Source organism: Oxyura jamaicensis, chromosome 17 (genome assembly GCF_011077185.1).
Source record: "Oxyura jamaicensis isolate SHBP4307 breed ruddy duck chromosome 17, BPBGC_Ojam_1.0, whole genome shotgun sequence".
Classification (NCBI taxonomy): Eukaryota; Metazoa; Chordata; class Aves; order Anseriformes; family Anatidae; genus Oxyura; species Oxyura jamaicensis.
The window spans coordinates 2,358,943-2,379,388 of NC_048909.1; the positions used below are offsets into that span (position 1 = coordinate 2,358,943).

General features: G+C 44.4%; 1 protein-coding gene across 13 annotated transcripts in view; it reads left to right on the plus strand.

Annotated features, from left to right (window-relative positions):
• CACNA1B (calcium voltage-gated channel subunit alpha1 B) overlaps window positions 1-20,446 on the plus strand; it is a 299,945-nt gene that overhangs the window by 176,201 nt on the left and 103,298 nt on the right. For all 13 annotated transcript variants that reach the window (XM_035342034.1, XM_035342033.1, XM_035342035.1 and 10 more), the window contains 5 exons: window positions 2,707-2,916; window positions 10,078-10,190; window positions 13,128-13,240; window positions 16,256-16,387; window positions 17,294-17,366. In XM_035342034.1, coding sequence (XP_035197925.1) covers window positions 2,707-2,916; window positions 10,078-10,190; window positions 13,128-13,240; window positions 16,256-16,387; window positions 17,294-17,366 — 641 coding nt within the window. The remainder of the gene's footprint in view (window positions 1-2,706; window positions 2,917-10,077; window positions 10,191-13,127; window positions 13,241-16,255; window positions 16,388-17,293; window positions 17,367-20,446) is intronic.

The window sequence follows — 20,446 nt, forward strand, 5'->3', positions numbered from 1 at the left end:
ATTTTTTCCCCTTTAAATGAAGACCTGCTTGCAGGAAATGAACACTGCTATGCATGTTCCTGACACCATCACTCTGTTGGACTGCCACAGGCTGCAGGTTTTGTGGCTAAAGTGCTGACACTCCTATGCGAGATTTGTTGCTTGAAGAAGGTGAAACTGCAGCAGCCGTGTGCGTTTTTGTTTTGTTTTGTTTCTGAGCAGCTCGGATCCCTGCACGGATAACATGGAATCATCATTTCTGGAACATTTGTTTATGGCTGCAATAATTATGAGATCTTTGCATTCACATCCAAGTCCCTCTAGGCTCTGGGCACCCATGCCACGCAAACAGATCTTTCAATTCAGCATTTCAGGTGGCAACGGATGACGGAGCATCTGGGCTCGTGGATAATCTGATGCAGAGCTGGGAACTGTCTCAGGAGCATATGGCAGGGAAAATAACAGCAGTGCTTTCCACCTTCTGTGAGTGGTTCATCCACTGGGGAAAAGTGTTTGTGATTTTGATTCATGGAACAAGACAAAAAAGAAGAAATGGATAAAGCAGATACTTCTGCAGGCTCTTGAAAAGGCTGAAGCTCTGCATAACATAAACGATCGGATCGTATGGGTGATTATGCATGAAGAGTATGGTTTTGAGAAAAGTTTTTTTTGGATGGTTTCCTTGAGCTATCATGTCTTGCTGATGGCAGCACAAGAACTGTGGAAGAACTAGCGATACAATTGCTGAACACAGTGAGAAGATGCAGACCAGAGGGGCAGAGACGTTGACAGGTCTCTTGCTGGCTGTTGCCTGAATACGTTGCACTTTAATTCAAACACAAGTACCTCAATGAGCCTTATAATTACATTATAAAGCTATATAGTGGTAAACACTTCCCACTGTGCTCTCTCAAGTTATTTTTAAAATTTATTCTTTTCTTTCCTCCTGACTCTGTGCCTTTTTTCTGCACTAACCAGCCTGCAGCTGTTGATGCTGGCTCCTTTTGGCTCCCCACCCTCCATGCTGAACTGGAGACAGGGCACTGCCTTGATTTCCAGACAATGAAATCTAGAAAAGAGGATGTTTTCCAAGTTTAAATCAATTTAAATACAGAACGTAGCCTGCTGCTGCTGCTCTTTCCTGGAAGATCAGCAGAGCCAGCAGAGAGGGGATGAAAGGGCAGCAGACTATTCCTGTGCAAGTCTGAAAGTATGGGCTGGCTTGGATTTCTGAGAGGTCTTTACCTGCTTAACACTATTACAATACAGCTGTAGTCTGTTTTTAACCTGTAGTTCCTTACCTAAAAAAAGTAGATGAGCACTATTACTTCTATTACTGTTTTTTAAACTGCCAAAGGAAGGATATCAAACCAACAGAACACCGAGCTTTTCAGAGAGGCATTTGTTCAAAGCCTGGCCTGGAACAACTCTGCACTTGGCATGTCAGTGGATGGCCAGAAACGTGGAATGAAGCACAGAGCTTGCTTTCTGTTAGGGAGGTGGTGCAGCACGCTCCTGTGGGGCTGCGAGGCGTGGAGAACAGACCGCTGTCACAGCTGGATGCTCCATCCCTCCGATGTGTGTTTGGTGTTACTGCAAGATGAAACAGGGCGAGATTTGCACCCCTTCCATGCTTGGAAGTGTTGAAATGTAAGCGAGTACACTCAGGAATAAATAAATAAATAAATAAATTGGCAGCCGCAGCCTGAACACTTTGTTCGTGGAACTCAGCCATCTCCAAGGAGAGCTCGTGCGAGTCACCTGCTGTCACGGAGCTTGGTCCAAGACGGGATGGTGCGTGTCCTGGTCAGCCCTACCCGCTGGCAGGCAACATCTGATGATGGGGAAGGGCATCAGCGTGCTACCTTGCCACGAGCCGTCTTGCAACAAGGCTTGCTAGGAATCAGAGGGGTGCCAGCACAGTGTGAAACAGGTAGTGGACAGTCTTTGGCCCTCACGACCTGCCCTGCTTGCAACAGCATCTGTGGCTGTTGCAGAGGAACTCCTGCCTCAGCACTGGCCTTTTCATCGCTCGTTTCAACAGTGCTCATTTCAACAGTACCTCAGGGGGAGAGCTTACATTAGGAGTCATTTCTTCCGTCAGCTTCCTATTATTAAAACATTTGACTCTCTTCCAAGGTTTCAGACCAGACTTGAAATGTAGCTGATACAAGCAGAATTGATACAAATGAGTAGCTGTGCCCAAAATACGATGCACGGAGACAGACAGAGCCCTCTGCTGCAGAGAGATATGAAGTCAGAGAGTAAAATAAGGAAACTTTGCTCAGTTTGGTGGTTAGGGCTGGGGCTTTGCCTGGTTCTTGGAGCAGGGGATGTAGGGACAAGGTGCCAGCTGCACAGCTCCAGGAGGATGTGCTTCACACCGGGGACACAAACACCAGTGCCCAGGTCTTTCTGTGACTGCAGTCAGCCAGGAGCCTAATGGACATGAGTTAAACTGGGACGTTCAAGATAGCTTGAAGCCCAGTTCCTTCTGAATATGGAGCTGGGCACTAATCCATGAAGCTCTAGAATCCCAGCCTTCATCCCCCGCAAAGTCATTGCAAGTGAGATGCCCTTGCTCAGCCCATTCTCAATGTGCCCAGCTTTCTGCTCAGCTGTGTTTCTGGTGCTTGGGAGTGGGTCTGCGTGCCCCATAGCATCCTCTGGCCTTTAGCCTCCTGGGATGCGGTGTGGTGACTCTTGTTTCTGTGCCCCACTGCCCAGGGTCTCCTTTTGCCCGTGCCAGTTTGAAGAGTGGGAAGAACGAGAGCTCGTCCTACTTCCGGAGGAAAGAGAAAATGTTTCGGTTCTTCATCCGGCGCATGGTGAAAGCTCAGAGCTTCTACTGGATCGTGCTCTGCGTGGTCGCCCTCAACACGCTCTGCGTGGCAATGGTGCACTACGACCAGCCGGAGAAGCTCACCACTGCGCTGTGTGAGTACCAGGGGCTGCACCTCTCCTTTAAGCAGGTCTTGTGTTTTTGGCTGCTCATAGCATTTCTGAGGTCTGTTTTGGGGGCTTCCCACCACCATGACCCATTGGGCTTCCCCTGACCCTCAGAGCAGGGTTACAAATGCATTTTTAAGTGCTTCTAGTAACTCGAGGGTCGTTGAGTCATATGATTCAGACAAAAAAACCAACACATCAGGACACGATATCCATTTGAGATGACATGGGAACATGATCTTTACCTGAAACTCCAGATTCAACCACGTGTTAGTCTTGTACCTCTGTAGGAGGCTTTGTGAAGGGAGGGGTAAAGAGTGCATGCTGGGGCAAATTGAAGTTGCTCTGTCTAATCATCAGCTGCTTAGGGAACTGCAGAATCCATGCCCCTTCGCAGCTGATCTGCATCCATGGGTGATTTGCGTCGTGGACATACTTAAAGCTCTGCCTGTGCTGGTGGCCTTGGGATAACAAACAGCATGTGCCATGACCAGGGCTACTTGGGAGGAAAAGACGTGTCCATATGTATTTACAGAACTGTATGCTAATTCACCACAGTTTTAGCAATTATTTCTGTATTCTTTAAAGGGTTGCAATTTTACAGATCTTTTTCAGTAATTGTGCCTTCCTTGCTAATGGCGTGTGATCAGATGGGATACGTCCTGGTGTCTGTCTGTGAAAATATGTGCAGTAGTGATAGAAATTATATCAAACGTGCTGAAGAAAAAAAAAAAAAAAGTCTAAGGGAAAAAATCAAACAGTCTGACTTAATAACTGTGGCTTAGATCATTAAAGTTACTTATCCACCTAATTTTCATTGATTTCTCTAAAATTACTTATTTAAATATTTCTAGACCCAGATTTTCAGGTCTAACATTATTATAAAGAAGCTAACTTTTGAAGATCTTATTTTATAGACATAAAAGGTCAAGAATACTAGCTGTTCTAACTTCAAAAAAGCTCCCTATTAACGTTTCCTGAAATATTTAATGCCACCAGGTAACTGAAGATGTAATGAGATGCATAAGGAGGACAGAAGCTCCTTTCAACCGTTTCTCTTACGAGATTTAGATGGAAAAGACAGGCCACACAGAGAAAGCTGTCTTGCCTATTTGTTTCCCAAATTTAACAGAGGAAAGCTAGATTGGCAGAGTAATTAGAAGTTTGAGGCTTAGGATTTCCTCTTGAATTAGGACTAAATGTCTAGGAAAAAAAATAAAACACTTTTAAGTCTTTCAACTGAGAAAAGAAGAACTCAGATTTCCAAAGTAAGTTTTGGGAACACCTTACGCAGTAACTTTCCTGAGAGAACATTAAGAAAGCCACGAGCCAGCAATTTCTGCTTAGTGTTCACAAGTGAGTAGGAAGGATTGTTTGTGCTGATGGGAATGAAAGGTGCACTTCCAGGTGGGAACCGTATTTGGTACAGTCAGCACAAATGAGGCTCCCTACCTACCTCGGCGGCAGACAAGAAGTAGGGAAGGTTGGAACTGTGTTCTGCCCGACATCAGGGATTGGGGTGGGTTCATCTTTCAGATGCTCTGAACAAGTCCCTACCACCCAATTTGTGAATTACTTTCAAAAAAACATGGATACCATACTTTAATTTCCCCATGCTAGAATACTACCTAGCCAAGAGCAAGTGATCCCAGTGAGTTATTCCCGACTGCATGGGGAAAGGTATCATTTTCATAGTATAATTTCCCACTAATCGAGAATTTATTATAGAATGCAGAGAATATTTTATGCCATAAAGTGCATGTGTGGGCTAGCTGGTTATCTCTTTATTGCAGTCATGGTAAGGACTGGACTTGGCTCCTCTCTCTCCTGCATACGCTGACTGCAGCCACCGTGGTTACCTTGGCACCAAACACATTTGTGAGTGATCCCATCTATGGTTCAGTCCTCAAGGAGTGCTTCTTGAAAGTCTTCCTATGCCCAAGATTTATTCACAAGTAGATCAGATAAAGGCAGAGCAAGATATTACAAAATCGGGAGATTTTATACAACTCAGGAAATTCTTGGCAAAATCTTTTAACTGTGCAAGTGACAGAGCTTAAAAGTGGCTTTAAAGTTAATCCATGATGAGTGAACTTCCCTGCTGAGGAGCAGGACTTGGCTGGTCTGATGTAGAGCAAGAGAGAAGCAGCCAATGCTAATTAGGTTTTTTCATGGAAGGTGCTCGGAGCTGGGCTGGTGGGGAGTTGTATGAACTGTGACAGAGGGACAGGAGAGCGGTGAAGTCTGTGAGGATCTGCTAAGCCACAAAATGCTACCCAGGCACTTCTAATTCAATTATACCTGTCCCTCTGGGGAACATTTAATTACTTTACAAATTAATTTTACCTAAAGAATGGCTGGTTAAAGCCTTACAGGTCTGCATTGATTTATTTTCCTCTGGTCTTTTAACTTTTTTGCTGTTGAGTTGTTCTGATTAGCTTTCTCTACTTGATATTCTATGTTGCTGCAACTGCTTTGAAAAGGAACAGTGGGAGCTCTACAAAGGGGCTTGGAGTTTGAGTCTCACTGAAAGAGCTGGCTATTCACACTGATGGGAAACTCCTGGAATTCTTGGGGTATGGTAAATGACAGGACATACTTTATGCCTCCACAGTTACGCCCAAATTAGATGGGAAAATTTCCTTCTTGGTATGAAAAGGGCTCTGGTGCCACGTTGCAATGAGTTTTTTCACACCGCACGTGTATGCTTGGCGTGTGCTGCTCTCCAGAGCACGGATCTTCAGTTGAGGAAGGTGCAGTTCCCTATAGAAGGATATCCATGATCATAATTTGCTTGCACTTATTTACACCAAGAGAATTCTGTCAGAAGACAACTCTACAATCTAGCATAGAAAAGCATCACTTCAGATCTATTTGCAGCAAAGATCTATCTTCATCAGCAAGGACAACAACCATAAAGTCCGTGACGTAGGCACATAGTGGAGGTGCAGCATTTTAAGGGTTTTCCGTTCAGAACTGTGCCCTGTGTGTTGTAGCATGAGCAGAAGTTACAGGACTGATATAAAATCAGCTGAATGCATTTCTGTGCTATGCAGGAGGTCAGCAGAGGTGGTGGTTGTCTCCTCTGCTCTTGGATAAAGCTGTGGAAGAAAGTTGAAAAGGAAGGGCTGTGGAAGCTTCCCCAGGATGACTTTTAGGGACTGCAATGAGAAGGTTTTAGGATTAAATCACTAAGTTTTCCCTTGGGAGGATGGGAGCCTTCTCATCAGGCTTTCCTTTGCCTGTGGCTGCCCTCCATGAAGGAACTCTCTCTGGGTTTCTCTGGCTAACGCTGCAGTGATCTTCAGCTTGCTTCTCGGTTTCTGTCTAAAAATGAGTTCCAGAACGCCTCCTTTCTGATAAATACAATATTTGAAAACAATATTTTAGACATTTTGGCCTGAGAACATCTTCCCTGTGTGCTGTGCTATGCTGAACCATGTGTTTGATGCAATTAGGCATTTTTGATGATACTGTGTTTGCCTTTGAAGTAGATAGCCAGCTCCCTCTGGATATAAATATGCAGCATTTGCAATTGCAGGGAAAAGGCTTTCTGAAACGAGCATATTTATTTATGTCTGCTGAACATTTCACGTCTGCCTTGTCAGAGGAAGAAGTTGTACTGCACTGAGGTTCTCCTCCTGGTTGCTTTAATGTACGAGAAGGAAGAGCAAAGGAAACTGAAGTGGCAGGCTCAACACCTGCTCCTAATGTCATCAGACTTGGAGCCAGGGCAGAATTTGAATTAATCCATGGGTGATTGACAAAAAAGAGCCACTAACCATCTCATCCAAAAGTATGGGGCAAAACGATACTAGCGTGGCCTTTGCCAACCGTACAAATCTTAAATTAAATAAGAGTATTTATATCAAACTTTTTTAACTTCAATCACATTACAAAATGCTTCTGTTAAGGCAGATTAAATTACTTGTGGGGTCTGAATACCAGGAGGTCCAAACAACAATATTGTATTTTCAATTAAATGGGCAGGGCCATGTCAGAAGAAATCACATATCTGATCCATCAGCTGGAGGAGCTGATTCATTCTGAGTCAATTCCTTCTGCCCAAGGAGTTCACTATGCCCACATTTTCCTTGCCTCCATCCCTTGTCCGTGCGGCACTGTGATCTGTGGCACCTGGTGGCCCAGCTATCGCTGCAAGCTCTGCTCTAGATGGATGGCATCTGGTGTGAAAGGACGAGTTGGGCTCTTCTTTCAGGAGAGGCAGAAAGAAGTTGTTCCTTGGTTGTTGAATTTCTTACGTGTTTCTTCTGTTTTTATATTGAATATTACTTGATTCTCTTTTACTTAGGGCATTTGCTTGCTGCTTTTCTCCCATGATAATCTGGTCTTGTATATATTTGTTCAGGTTGTGTCTGTCCAATGACAAAGCATTGCACTGGATGATAATTGTGTTTTTTTGTTTGTTTTGAAATGTTTCTGCTGGATGGGTGACTGAACATTAATCCTTGTTTCTTTCCTCCTTTTTCTTCTTACAAAATGATTGCAGTTATCTTGGCAAAGTGCACTGGGATATGTTGGTGAAAATTGTAATAAAAATTCTACCTTGTTTTTTCATTATTCTGGGCATATGTGAAATATAACTCTTAAAGGTGAGTCTGCTGGTTAAATAAGAATCTCCCCACCAACGTGAGATGCAAAGGGGGGAAGGCTGTGCAATGCTTTTCCTGGACCCGCTCTACACCCCCTCCCTGCAATTCCAAGTTTTGTCTGCCAGCTAAGCAAGGCCATCAGTTTCAAAGCATTGGTTTGACATCGATCCTTGTAATAGGAGGACTTTACACTGAAGACATTAAAATAAATGTCGTCAGGCTTGCCGAGCTCTGCTGAGCATGAAACCTAAGATGGGAGCTCTAACTTCCCAGCGAGAGAGTGACTCTGTAAACGGCATAAATGCTGGTGCAAGTTTTCCCTGGGGGCTAATGAGTGGAAGAGGTGACTGCAGCACAAATTCTTCTGTGTTCTGGGAAGATGTATCTGGTTTGCTAGGGGAGTGTTTTATTCTGCTGCTTATCATTTCCAAAGACTGCAGGGTGCACAACGGAAGTTAGCTACTAGGCAGCTGATTTACAGCAACAGCTATGAATAATTAAGGATTTTAATGTTCTTGCTACTTGCAATCTTTTTTATTGTGTGCAAGGAAATTTGATACCATTGAACACCTCTTGAGGGGTTCTTTGTTTTTGCTGTTTGTTGGTTTCGTTTTTCTTGATTTCATATTCTTACATTATTCCTATCTAACGTCACGCCTGACATTAGCTTCTCTGGTCCCTTTCTCTGCACTTGGATAGTCAAGTATATTGCCAGGGTAACTCAAAAATTCCTACTCTGGGATCCCTTGTGTTGAAAAGAACTTTTTGCTCACTGATTTGCTACAGGTCTTTCCAGGAAGGAGACAACTTTAGCATGGTGTGGTGGGAACGTGCTTCTCCTAGCAGGTTCCTGGTGCTAAGGAAGGCGGAGATGTGCTGCTCCTTCGTGAGTCCATGCCACCACAGTGCCCCCTGAGCACCGAGACCCTGCAGATGGAGCCTACCTGTTGGTAGCAAAAACACTGAGAACTGTGCAGATCTCATTTTGTCATCTTATTCCTCAAATGTGAACTTTGCCCTTTATAGTAATAGTAATTAATACTCTCCTGGTATTTCCTCCCCTCTTGCAAATGTTGGCAGCAGCACCCTTGTAGGCTACCCAGTAAAGTGTTAATAAACCTTCCTCACCTACTTAGTGCTTCCTGCATTTCAGTTAGCATCATGCCTGTGATATTTCATGACTGTCTTAATTGGAAATGTAAAATCCCTCTTTTAATTTTTGATAGTGGAAGTGTGCTTTTCAAGCCATTTCAAAAGACAAGCATCAGTGCAGGATGGACCTGGGCCAAATGCACTCGCTTGGTATGAATGTGCAAGGCAAAGACCTGAGCAAAAGCCATGCAGTTTGAAAGGACCCTTGTTCCTTCCCTGCTCTTTCCCTGCACTTGTTAGCTGAAGCCGTGTATTCCAGGAGGCATACAAAACACTGGGGTTTCAGATTAACTGAATTTTTCCCTGTTGCAGCTTGTATCTGTTGCCCCTTGTCTGTGCACCTTTGAGAAAGGTTTGGCACCATCTTCTCTTTATTGTTCCTGGAATCATAAAACTTGATTTACAGAAGTCTTCCCTGTAGCATCTGCATGCTACAATATCCGAGAAGCTTCTGTGCTGGGGTAAGCAACATGACTGATCTTTACCTTTTGAAGTTTGACCCTTTCCTTCCCCTTTTCTCTAGAGGGAGAGGTTTGCCGTGTGCCATTTGGTTTGTTTTGGTAGTATCAAGGGGATTTTTAATCTTATGTTTGTTTTTAATGTTCCATTGTTTCTGTTGCTCATTGGCTTCCAGAGCTAACTTGCATAACTCAAAATGCCAAAGGCAATGCTTTCTGTAGCTTCAAGCCCTACAAAGCCTGATGCGGAAGTTGAAAACTCCAGCTATATTCTTTCTGCCCTTTGTTTCATCATAGGTGATAAATTCTCCCATCAAAACCTTCACAGCCTATTTGCTTGTGATATGTGAAGCAGAAGGAAACTGAACTTGCTCTTCCATAATTATATAGTTATGCAGGCGTAATAAAAATAAAAGTGGCTGTGTGCTAACAGTAGACCCAACACCTCTGAATCTGAGCTCACAGAGGCAGCAGCTCTGTTGGGTAAGAAGGTATTTTTATCGTGAGAAAATGTTATAAAAGCTTACACCCCACTTCCAAAAATGCCCATCTCATGTAGGTACAGAAGCTCCAAACATGCATTTGCAAAACATCTGTGCAATTAAATTAGACCTTTGGAAATTTTAGATCCAGAACTCTTTCAAAATTCCTTTAAAAAGAGGATGATGATATTATTTAATGCTCATGCCAACCTTCCCACAGTACACGTGAAACATTGCCTTCCCAATTCCTCAATCTGAATGCAGCTCACACTCATATAGAAATATTTATGTGAATCTCTCCTCAGGGTCTTTTTTGCCATTGCAAAGGGATTTTCTTTTGGCAGGAGGAAGCCTGCATTGTGAAAAATTACAATTGTTTCCTGCATGAAGAACTCTGCCTACCAAGGTCTTGTGGACTAATTTAATCTCTTTTCTGGTTCCTAGATTTCGCAGAGTTTGTTTTTCTGGGTCTGTTCCTTACTGAGATGTCTTTGAAGATGTATGGACTGGGGCCAAGAAATTACTTCCACTCTTCATTCAACTGCTTTGACTTTGGGGTGAGTAGGCTTCAGCTGCATGGATGAAGTATGTTTTCCCCCATTGTTAAATGGGGTTCGGTGTTTAAGACTGTATGGGAAATGGTGCTACAAGGGTGTCTTTTCCAGGGAGCAGTTGTCATATAAATTAGATGCAGTGAAACACATTAAGCTTTCCCTTGTTATCATCCTTCTTGAAGAAATGTGACGGCCAGGGATTTCATTTCCATGGGAGTTACGGGGTACTCGCAGCATCAGCGCCAGTAAACGCTCTGATTATTGTGAGATTCTCTCTCCCATTTAAATGAGGTGATTGAAAGACAAAAAGCCCACACACCTTATTGCTCATCTCCCCTATTGTCCCTTCAATGGCCTTTATATCAGGATACATAGTCAGAGCGTTTCAGACATGAGTGCCCAGAAGCAGAGGCTTAAACGCATAATGAGGTGACAGAAAAGCCCTAATTCAGACCGTTCCATTGTGGAAGTACAGGCTCTCCCTTTCCTACTAAAACCATACCTGTAGCATGTCAATAGAGGGGCCAGTTTTGACACAATTGTACAAGAACATTGCAGGTAGATGTTTATTAAAAGCTATTACTCTGTACGAACTACAGACTAATTACCTAGGGTTAACGAGGCTTTTTATATCTTCAGTGTGGGGTGAGCACTGGAGTCAGGCTGTAAGTTTTCTTTTACAAAGCAGATGTGATGCTTCTGATGCAGCCATGAGCAAGGGGAAAACAGTTAAGTTCATTGTAGCCACCATCAAGTCCTTCTCTCCAAGATTGATTTAGTCTGTTGTTTCTAGTCTTAATCTGCCAAAATGCTTAGAGTGATTCTTTTTTCCCTACGGGCTAAAGTCCCTGCTTCATCACTGCTCCCACAAGGGAGGAGGAGGTATTTTTGCTTTGGGTATGTGACAGCTCCTAAAGCCAAGACTACACCTAGAGCCACCACGTTGTCTTGTTGGCAGCAGTGTCAGGAAAGCTCAAAGCTAAACAGACTGAGGTTAAACCCAAAAGTCATCTGTGTGTGCCTGCCCCGAGTCCCTGCTGTGTGGGACTTTCATCCCTGGGTGCCCCTTGCAGTGATGGGGGGTCAAAGCGTTGAGATTCACTGTGCAGATCTTTCTGGCTGTGTAACCACTAAGGCACAGACTTTCACGAACAGAAACCAGATCGCAAACAACCCAGACAATGTAAGATAACTGGAGGTCTGCACCCTTAGAGGTGGCGCCAAATCCAAGAGCCAGAGAAGCTTCCCTCAGCTGGAGGCACCCAACTCACAGCTGAACTGCCATGCTATGGGGAGTGCAGCACTGGCAATAAGATTTGCAGGGTGTTTCCCAGGAGGTAAAGCTGCTGATCTGTTTCTAATTCTGCAGGGATCTAATTCCACAGGGATCCTACTACTGTCTGTGTTTCTGCTTCCTCCCCCACCTTCCAGCCCCCAGAACTAATGTTGCTCCCGCACCCCACTGGAACATCACACAGATCTGTAGCCAGTTTAGTTTGACAAACCATCGTGATGAAACAGTTGAAAAGCAAAAAGAGAAACAACAAAACAGGGCAACATCAGTCTTGGGAGAAATGGTCCAGTGGGGTTTCATGTGAAACCACTCCCAAGAGGCCATGCTGGGATGCCAGGGAAGTTAATTATCCATGTGATACATGGAGTGACTAAGGAAAGGTTATTGCTGGTTCATCAGGGAGGCCCACGAGTCACAGACTGTGGGGGAGAAATATTAATGCCTTCTTTTTGTAATGGGAGTGACTGGGTGAGCAACTGTTATATATTCCCCCTTTTCCACTACATTTTCTTGATCAAGGCACAGTGTTTCATGCTGAGCGGCTGCATGCCATGCTGCATTTTTCAAAAGACATCCAGGTGTCTGCTCACGGAAGGGGTTTGCAAGCTGCTGGGGGTCACGGCACTGCTCGGGTACCCAGGCACAGCAACTCGTGCCCTGCCGTGCCATTAATGCTGCCTTTCTCATCAGGAGCCAGCTGCTCCCTGGGGTTCCGTTGTAATACGCTAATGCTGTGCATCACGCAACTGGGGACCACGATCTGTGCGAGCTCTGAAATATGCTAGGTTAATGCAAATAACACTAACTGGCAACAAAATACCCATCTTCTGTTATTAACTGTGCAATAGCCTGTGTTGATAAAACCACCCTTTCCAATTGTGCTTAACCAATTATTACTTTGTCTTTTTTCTAACAGAGGCTTTCAGAGAAAATTTCTTAATACTTATTGAGGTTAATTCTCTGTCAACCTTAAAACAAACAAAAATTAAAAACAAAACAAAGCTAAAACCCTTGGCTGGGGACAATTCTTTCAATAACTGGAGCCTGAGGGCCTGGCAGACAATTGGATGTGCATGCTAGAGACTTCTTAGGCTCTCTTAACAGCTGTTATCTTAATCAGTCTGCTAAAGACTCTGAGTTGCCAGAAGATTCTGGTAATTTTGCACAAGGTTAACACTGGGCTGTTCTGCAGTGCCGCAGCCAAAGCTGTGGTGCTTCTGTTGGGGTGGGGACACCATGAATCTCTGAGTGCTGCCTGGACTGGCCCTGTGGGGTGCGCAGGTGAAGTAGTTGTACAAATGGTATTTGCGGTTGTGCCAGTGTAGGGAGAAAATGTTGTGGTGTCCTTCAAAGAATGCTATTTTGAGGTAGTTTGCTTGTTATTGAAGAAAGCAACAAGTTCCTGTCTGTTCCTCTCCTACTGTAGTTATTGCCCTTTTTTTTTTTTTAGATTGGGCTGCTGAAAGTTAGAACCAGGCTTTTTTACTGTTGGTGGTTTATTCGTGATTTTTGCAAAATTGCATTGAAGCTTCTGCAAGAAAGCCGTCACAGTATAAGCTTTGATTCTTCAGCTCTCAGCCTCTATTGCAGCACCACAAAGAATCTAGGGGATGTTTTGCCTTCTGTAAAATGGACTTCTCTTGCAGGTCATCGTGGGAAGCATCTTTGAAGTTATTTGGGCTGCGGTGAAGCCTGGTACCTCATTTGGCATCAGCGTACTGAGAGCTCTTCGACTGCTGAGGATTTTCAAAGTCACAAAGTGAGTCCAGCTCCTGTTCTGTTCCCATTAGACTTCTAGTAATATATGAGATCTCTATCACCAACCCCACAGAAAATAGTAGTGCTTTCCACATGTGTTAATAATAAAACTAATGAAATACCCTGTACTTGCAGCACAAAGGCCTGTCAGCCCTAACATCCTACATCTGCAGTGGCCTTAGCGGGTGTGGGAATGGAAGAAAACTGCAGAAGCAGAATTGCCCTTCCCTTGGCTGGGCACTCTGGGTTTCTGGCAGTCAGAAGTTAGTGTTTTCCAAGGAAGTTGCATCTCTGAGGACTTTTAACAACCCTTTCCCTATTCTCATGTACATACGGGTTATTCTGACACAGTTTTCAGCTCTTTTATACCCTTGGGGCAGGGCTGCATGAGAGCATCCTGCTTTTCTTTGGCTTTAAGCTTCCTTGCAACAAGAATCCCAGTAGGAGATTCCTCATTTCTTGTGGTAGGAGAAAAAAGTTTATTTAATTTTTAAGCTCCACCAACTGCTCACTTATCTGCTGCTGACCTGGCGAGAGTTCCTTAAAAATTTAGATCAGATGGGCTGAGTGAGCTGAGCTACTCTGGCTACTGCTGGGTAAGCAATGCTGATGACCAAACCACAACATTAACACAAATATGAAGTGTTGCCACTCTCTGTGCTCTACCTGGTCAGGGAATGCCTAAAGTTTTCTGTATTGAGCCTGTGAATTTGAATATTTGCTAGAGTTGGGTTGCCCCAGCTTTTCAGGCATTTTCATGCTCATGTGCTGCATTACCGTGTGCTGGCACTAGCAAATAGCTACTGTGGACCTTGTAAACCCATCAAGAGCAATTTGCACGTGGTTTTAATGTTGTAGTGTGGAACTTGATGAAATATTTGGCTGCCCCTGCTGTTGGCTGCCCCTGCTACACAATTACCTCCTCACATCTCTCACCTTTCCTTCGCTCTGTTCACTTATAAGAGAAAAAGACAGAAGGGAAAAAAATGAGGGAGAAACGTACCCCAAACAAACAAACACCAAAACCAGAACAGCAAACCAAATGCATAAAGCTTAGTTTGTCACATTTGAACAAAACAGTCATTTGAAGAAACTAGGTACTTTCCTAACTATTCACATGCATTTGTTAGCTTTGTAGGGTTTTCCCATTTATATCTGCTAATTGTCGTGAAGATCAACGATTCATGCACTGCAATGTGTCATTTGATGCACTGTGTGAGTAGGAAAGATGAAGTTCTGTAAATGTCCAGCAAAAGGGGTGGGGTGTTGCTTCAGAAATGTCAATCTACTTCTGCTCTAATCGTCTGGAAATCTTATGGAAAAGTTCACATTTTGTAGCAAATTTCTAGTAATTAATTGTCTGCAGTTAAATTTATCCAGAGCTACTAAGGTTGGGTATAGCTGATTGTATGTTGCGCTTTAAAAAAAAAAAAAAAATGTTATTTTTGCAAGTTTAAATGATCTTTGGTTTTGACTATTCAGGATTAGCCAGTATTAAGAAAGGGACAAAGCCTGAGGTTTAACCTAACAAAACAAGTCACAAAGTGAGCTGGGTGCTCACCCCCTTCTCAGGGCAGTAAGTAAGAATTGTCGTCCGTTGCCCCCAGTGCAGAATTCCCTTAGCCTAATTAAGAGTTATTATTATTATTATTATTATTATTATTTTCTCCTGGCATTACAGAAACATGTTAATTGTGTCACCAGGTCCCTCCAAGCTCCCCCTGCAGATCTGGGCACGATTTAGGGAGTGACCAAAGCCAAAACACCAGGCACAGACTGCTGCCCACCTGCTCTTATCGGGGTCTTCACTGTGAAAACATCCTGATACTGAGGAGTTTTCATTTTTGCCCATTTTCTGTATCTTTCACATATTTTAGTTTTCCCCTGAGGTTCCCTGCCTCTGGGTTTAGTAGCAGACAATAGCAGTCTACCCTGCTCTGAAGAATTTATATCAGAATTTTTGATTCCTATGGCCCAAATCAGTGTGACTGCAGCTGGCAGAGTGATGTAATAGCTAAAAAGTTAAATTTCAGCAGTTCCAAAAGTGACAGCAGGATGCACGAAGAGGTGACACAGTCTAAGAGGGAAAAATTCAGAGAGGAAGACAAGGGGAGGACAGTCTCACATATTTTTCTTTGTCATGACTGGAGTGCATGGGGACTGGCAGCTGCAGAGATGCAGCCCCTCGCTGTATCCTGGCACTCCATAATCAGGCAGGATTTGGTGCTGAGCTCTTCCAGGACAAGCCGGGGCCTCTCCAGGAATTCCAGGCTGAGCCGTTCCCTCTTGTCATGTCGGAGTTAATGTCCTGGATTTGTTTCCATCCTCAGAGGTGGCTGCTTGGTCCTGGATGCTTCAACTGCACAGCAGAACTGCCCCGTGCTGAAGGCATCTGCTGTGCATGAGTGCGTTAAACATCTGCAGAAGTGTCTAAGCCTGTCAGGTTTTAAGCCTGCTTGTGAATACTCAGGGCATTAGCCAGGCTGGAAGGAGACGTTTCCTGGCGGAAATGCTGGTTTTTCCTGCTTTGTGCCTCCTGAAGCCCAGGATTCACTGTCCCTAGGTTCCAGCCTCTCCTTGATGATATCGATACATCCCATTTTTTCACACTCCTGCTGACTGCAATGTGGGATGAGAAACACGGGGGAGCATACACAGAAAGGTTGAAATCTACATCAGGAAAGGGGCTGCTGAGAAACTAAACCGAGCCCCTTCACTGCAGTGAACTTCTCTGAGCACTGGTACACGTGCACCAGGGTGACCATCTCGGCCCTTGGGATGCTACAGGAGATTTTGTCACTGAGCTTTGCTTTTCAATCATATAGGCCAGGAGAGGAGAATAAAGATGCCAATAATCCCTGACATTCCTCTTTTTTTTTTTTTTTCGTTCTTTCTCCCCCCCCCCTCTCTCTCTCTTCCTTTTTAATAATAAAAGAACAGATTGTACTACTTTCTAAACTAAAGAGACTCTTCTCCCATTAATGTTCTCTCTTGGCTGCTCTGATCTCCACCATAGATACTGGAATTCCCTGAGGAATCTCGTGGTCTCCTTGCTGAACTCCATGAAGTCCATCATCAGCTTGCTCTTCCTCCTGTTCCTCTTCATCGTGGTGTTTGCTCTGCTGGGGATGCAGCTCTTTGGAGGACAGTAAGTCTAATTAACCATTGTCCTTTCAGGGGTAATCTGAGAGCAATCACCTGGAATACACACGGGTAGGGGGGCTGCAGTGCTTGAGAGTTTGCAGTCAAGGGTACAGATGTCAATCTCTGTCCGGGCTGCTGAGAAGTTGTCCCCGGTTTATAGAAGATGGGTTTCATTCTGATGTTTTTCCTAGAGCTGAATTCCTTCCAGTTACCATAATTCATGGTTTCATCATGGCTCCTATGCCGTTCTCTGATCCCCTGGTTCAGCCAGATCTCTCAAAAGGACTGGGAGAGGCAGCGCTTTTTCTGCTGAGGGGAGGAGGAAATTGTTCCCTTGATAGCCAGAGTGGCAGGATTTTCTTTTCAATGGGAATACTTTTCTGGTTGAAAACAGTTTTGTTGAATCTGATTTTTTTTTTTTTTTTTCCACTAAGAAATGCCTGTTGTAATGAATTTTGCAACAAGAAGTATTACGATATTACCATTAAAACTCAAAAATAAAATTTTAAAATGAAAGAACATTTTTAAAATCAACTCCTATTTTATCTTCAAAATTTTAAAATAAATCTGTCCCGATAAGTGGGTAATTTCAATTTTGAATTTTACACTTGTGGACAAAAACTTACTGAAATGGCTTGTTCTGCAAATTGCTTGGGCTTTTGGTTGTTCATTTGAACTATGGACACAATTTCAAAGCATCAATTTTTTCTTAAGGATCTAAATTTAATTTCTGCTAATGTTTCTGCTAGCCACATTCTCAGTGATGCCATGTTCCCTGCTGCACTTGTTGGGGTGTTATTTCCAGGTGGAGCAAGTGCTGCTCTGTGACTCAGGTTAAAGAGTATTATGGGACTGGAGACGAGCTGCTCGTCCCTTAATGCCTTTGTATTTATTTTTTTACTTTCTCTAGATTCAATTTTCAAGACGAAACACCAACCACAAATTTTGATACCTTCCCAGCTGCCATCCTCACGGTATTCCAGGTAAGGCCATCCCTTGTCATGGGGCAGCATTAGAAAAGAAATTCTTGGGCATCAGTTCCTGCTTGTGGTGAGCAGAGAGGCATCCACAGAATTTTGGAAGGGAGAAGTCCTTCCTCCTTAGGTATCTTGGCTACACTGAGCAGTCAATGCGCTGTTAAAGATCAGTGCTATGGAATTAAAGGAAACTAGAACAAAAGAGTTTTTGCTAGGTAAGAAGTCTCACTACAATAGGTATTTCCATGCTCAAGGATGGTGTGTGTCCATGCTTTCTCCTTCCTGAGGCTGCTGCCCCCAGGGGTGCATGCTGCAGTGGCAGCACTGCATGTGGCAGGCTGTGTAAATCATCCTGCTGTAAATCAGCCAGCCAGTGTGGGGCTGACCTGTTCCACTTTCTCCTGCAGTAATTTAATGAGAGATGCCTGAGCTAGCTCCAGGCAGTAAGGAAATAATGTAGCATTTTGCACTGTAATAGCTCAAGATAAGATAATGCTGGATAAGAATTACAATCAATGGGGGAGCACATAAAGAGGCATCAGCCTTGGGCAAGTTCGTGTGATGGCAGGAAGCAGCAGCAGCTCTGGGAGATGCAATGCGCAGATTTAAAGCCTCATTTTGCAGCACTTGCCTGCATGCCATTTTTAAGCATTCACTTCAGGTGTTTCAGCAGAGAGCTGGGGGTGCACAACCCTGCTCAATGTGCAGGTAACCAGTCCATGGAGCACCCTCTGGCATTTTGTGGTGTTGTCCTACACAAATAGTTGATGTGAGCTTGAGCTCAAACTTCACCCTGACCCAGCTCTGCAAGGAGTATGGATCCAGCAGTTTGTATTTTGTGTTCCAAAAAAAAAAAAAAAGGAAAAAAAAAAAAAAAATTGGGTGGATGACAGTTTTTGGATTAAAAAAGAAAAAGAGTCTAAAAGAAAATGTGTCCCGTGACCTCTGCATAAGCAGCTTCATGTGGGTATTGTTGTTCTCCAGATGTGAAACAGGTTTTGTAGTACTTACCTTGCAGGATATTGCAAATCATGGAAGATTAATATTTGCATACTATTTTAGTGCTCATCAAAAAAGGGGCTTACAGAAATGTAAAGGTATTGCCACAGAGTCAGGCTCCGGATATGAGCATCTGGAGATTTCGTTGCTATTTTGGTTTGGGACTGTAGCTGTCTCTTGAGAATCTTAGCTGAAATATTTCCTTTCTGTTCCCAAGATGAATGCCCCTGTAATGTAGTGGCTGTGGGATGATGGAGAATACTGCTGGCTTTATGTCATTTGTGAAGAACATCAGAGCTATGAATTAAAACCAGCAAAACCTTCAGCACTTGCTTAACTCTCGGCAATCTCACAGAGATATTTCAATAACCTCTACTCCTGGTCCATCCCCCTCTCCCCCTGAATTGCAAGTGTGATGTTAACATTTCTTCATAGAGGCTTTGGACCCTCCTCTAACCTCAGCCAGCCAGCAGGCTCATTTGATTGCTGCTCTAATGAGCAGAGCGGCATCATCCAGTGAATGCATTTGATGCCGTGAACAAATATAATGAGGCCAGATAGAGCCTGTCCATCTCTCACCCCTTTGCTGAGGCTTTAAGATGGATTTGGAAGATCTCCCTAAGGCACAGCCTGCTCCCCTCCTGGTCTCTTTCCTCAGCTCAGGTCTGCATGCGGTTGAACACAGAATCATAGAATTAGCTTGGAAAAGACCTTCCAAATCATCAAGTCCAAGCATCACCATGTTGGTGTGTAACTTTGTGCTCCATGGGGCATGCAGTCACCCAGCTGGAGGCAGTGGTGATCTCTTTGTTAATGGGGAATAGGGAAGAATAACTGGGATGGTGGGCTGGGGGCACCGGGGCAGCGGTTGGAGGTGGGAATGGCTCCACATGTGGGCAATTTGTAGGGGCTCAGCCCCAGCTGACTGCCTCCGAATTGGCTGGGGCCCCCAGCATCCAGTAAAACCAAACCACAGTAGCACGTACCGCAGCCTGACTTAACCCTGTCTGTCTGAGCACACCCAGCTGGGTCACAGTCCTCTGTCATGGGACTCCCAGGACATGCTGTGTCCACCTGGCAGCTCGCTGAACTTGGTATTTGGTGCAACCGAGTCCTACTATTCCTAAACTCCCTTTATTAAGAGCATCACACGTTTTTCTCCAGGCCTTGGCCCCTGAGTAAGATATTATGAGCTGAATGCCCAACTGTGTGTATACAAAACACAAACTGTGTATATATTCATATATACAGGCATGAAAAATAAATAGCTACATCTCCCTGCTGCAGCAGTCATTGAGCCGCAAGTGTTTACAACGTCCATAAACACGGAGACTCTATAAAGCGGAAAGACCTCTATTAACCATACGCGCTCTGCTCCTGGAGAGCTGCCGCTTAAATAACTGCACGCTGCTGGCTGCGAGGAAGCAGAGCCCTGGTGGCTGCTAGGGGAGGTGAGGAGTCGCGGTGGCAGGATGCGACCGGACCTCAGCCCTTCCTGAGGTCTGGGAAGAGCAGGGTTTGGTGCCCCAGCTGTCCCTGCTGACCCCACCGTGAGATATGATGCTGGGTTAAGTGATGTGGCATTTTTTCAGGTCCTTCAGGAAAGCATCTCCCCTTCTGCACAGCCCTTTGAAATGGCTTTGTGCTGATCCCCAGCAGCTGAGTGTCTTCCACCTGCGTGCTCATTAGTCCATTAAGATTTCACAGCAGAAAAAGCAGTTTTTGAAAGCGGTTTTTATTCCATCATCCAACAGCTCCTCAGCGAAACCTAACTGCTAAATGCACTGGACAAAGTGTTCACTAGGGACAGCCAAAAGCAGCTTGGGGCTCAGGAAAATCCAAAATCTTTGGACTTCCCTGTACACCACAGTCCTTATTGCTTGCCTCTTGCAGTGCTTGCCCTCTGCGCTGCTGTCCATTCTCCAGAAGCAAGCAGCTCTTATGACATCCATAAACACAGACTTTATAGACCAGAAAGACCTTTATTAACTTCATGTGCTCTGCTCCTTGAGGGCTGCTACCTAGTTGCCTAAATAATTCCCCCAGCTGGAGGTCCTTCTGGGGAAGGACACCAGGTCAGAGTGTGC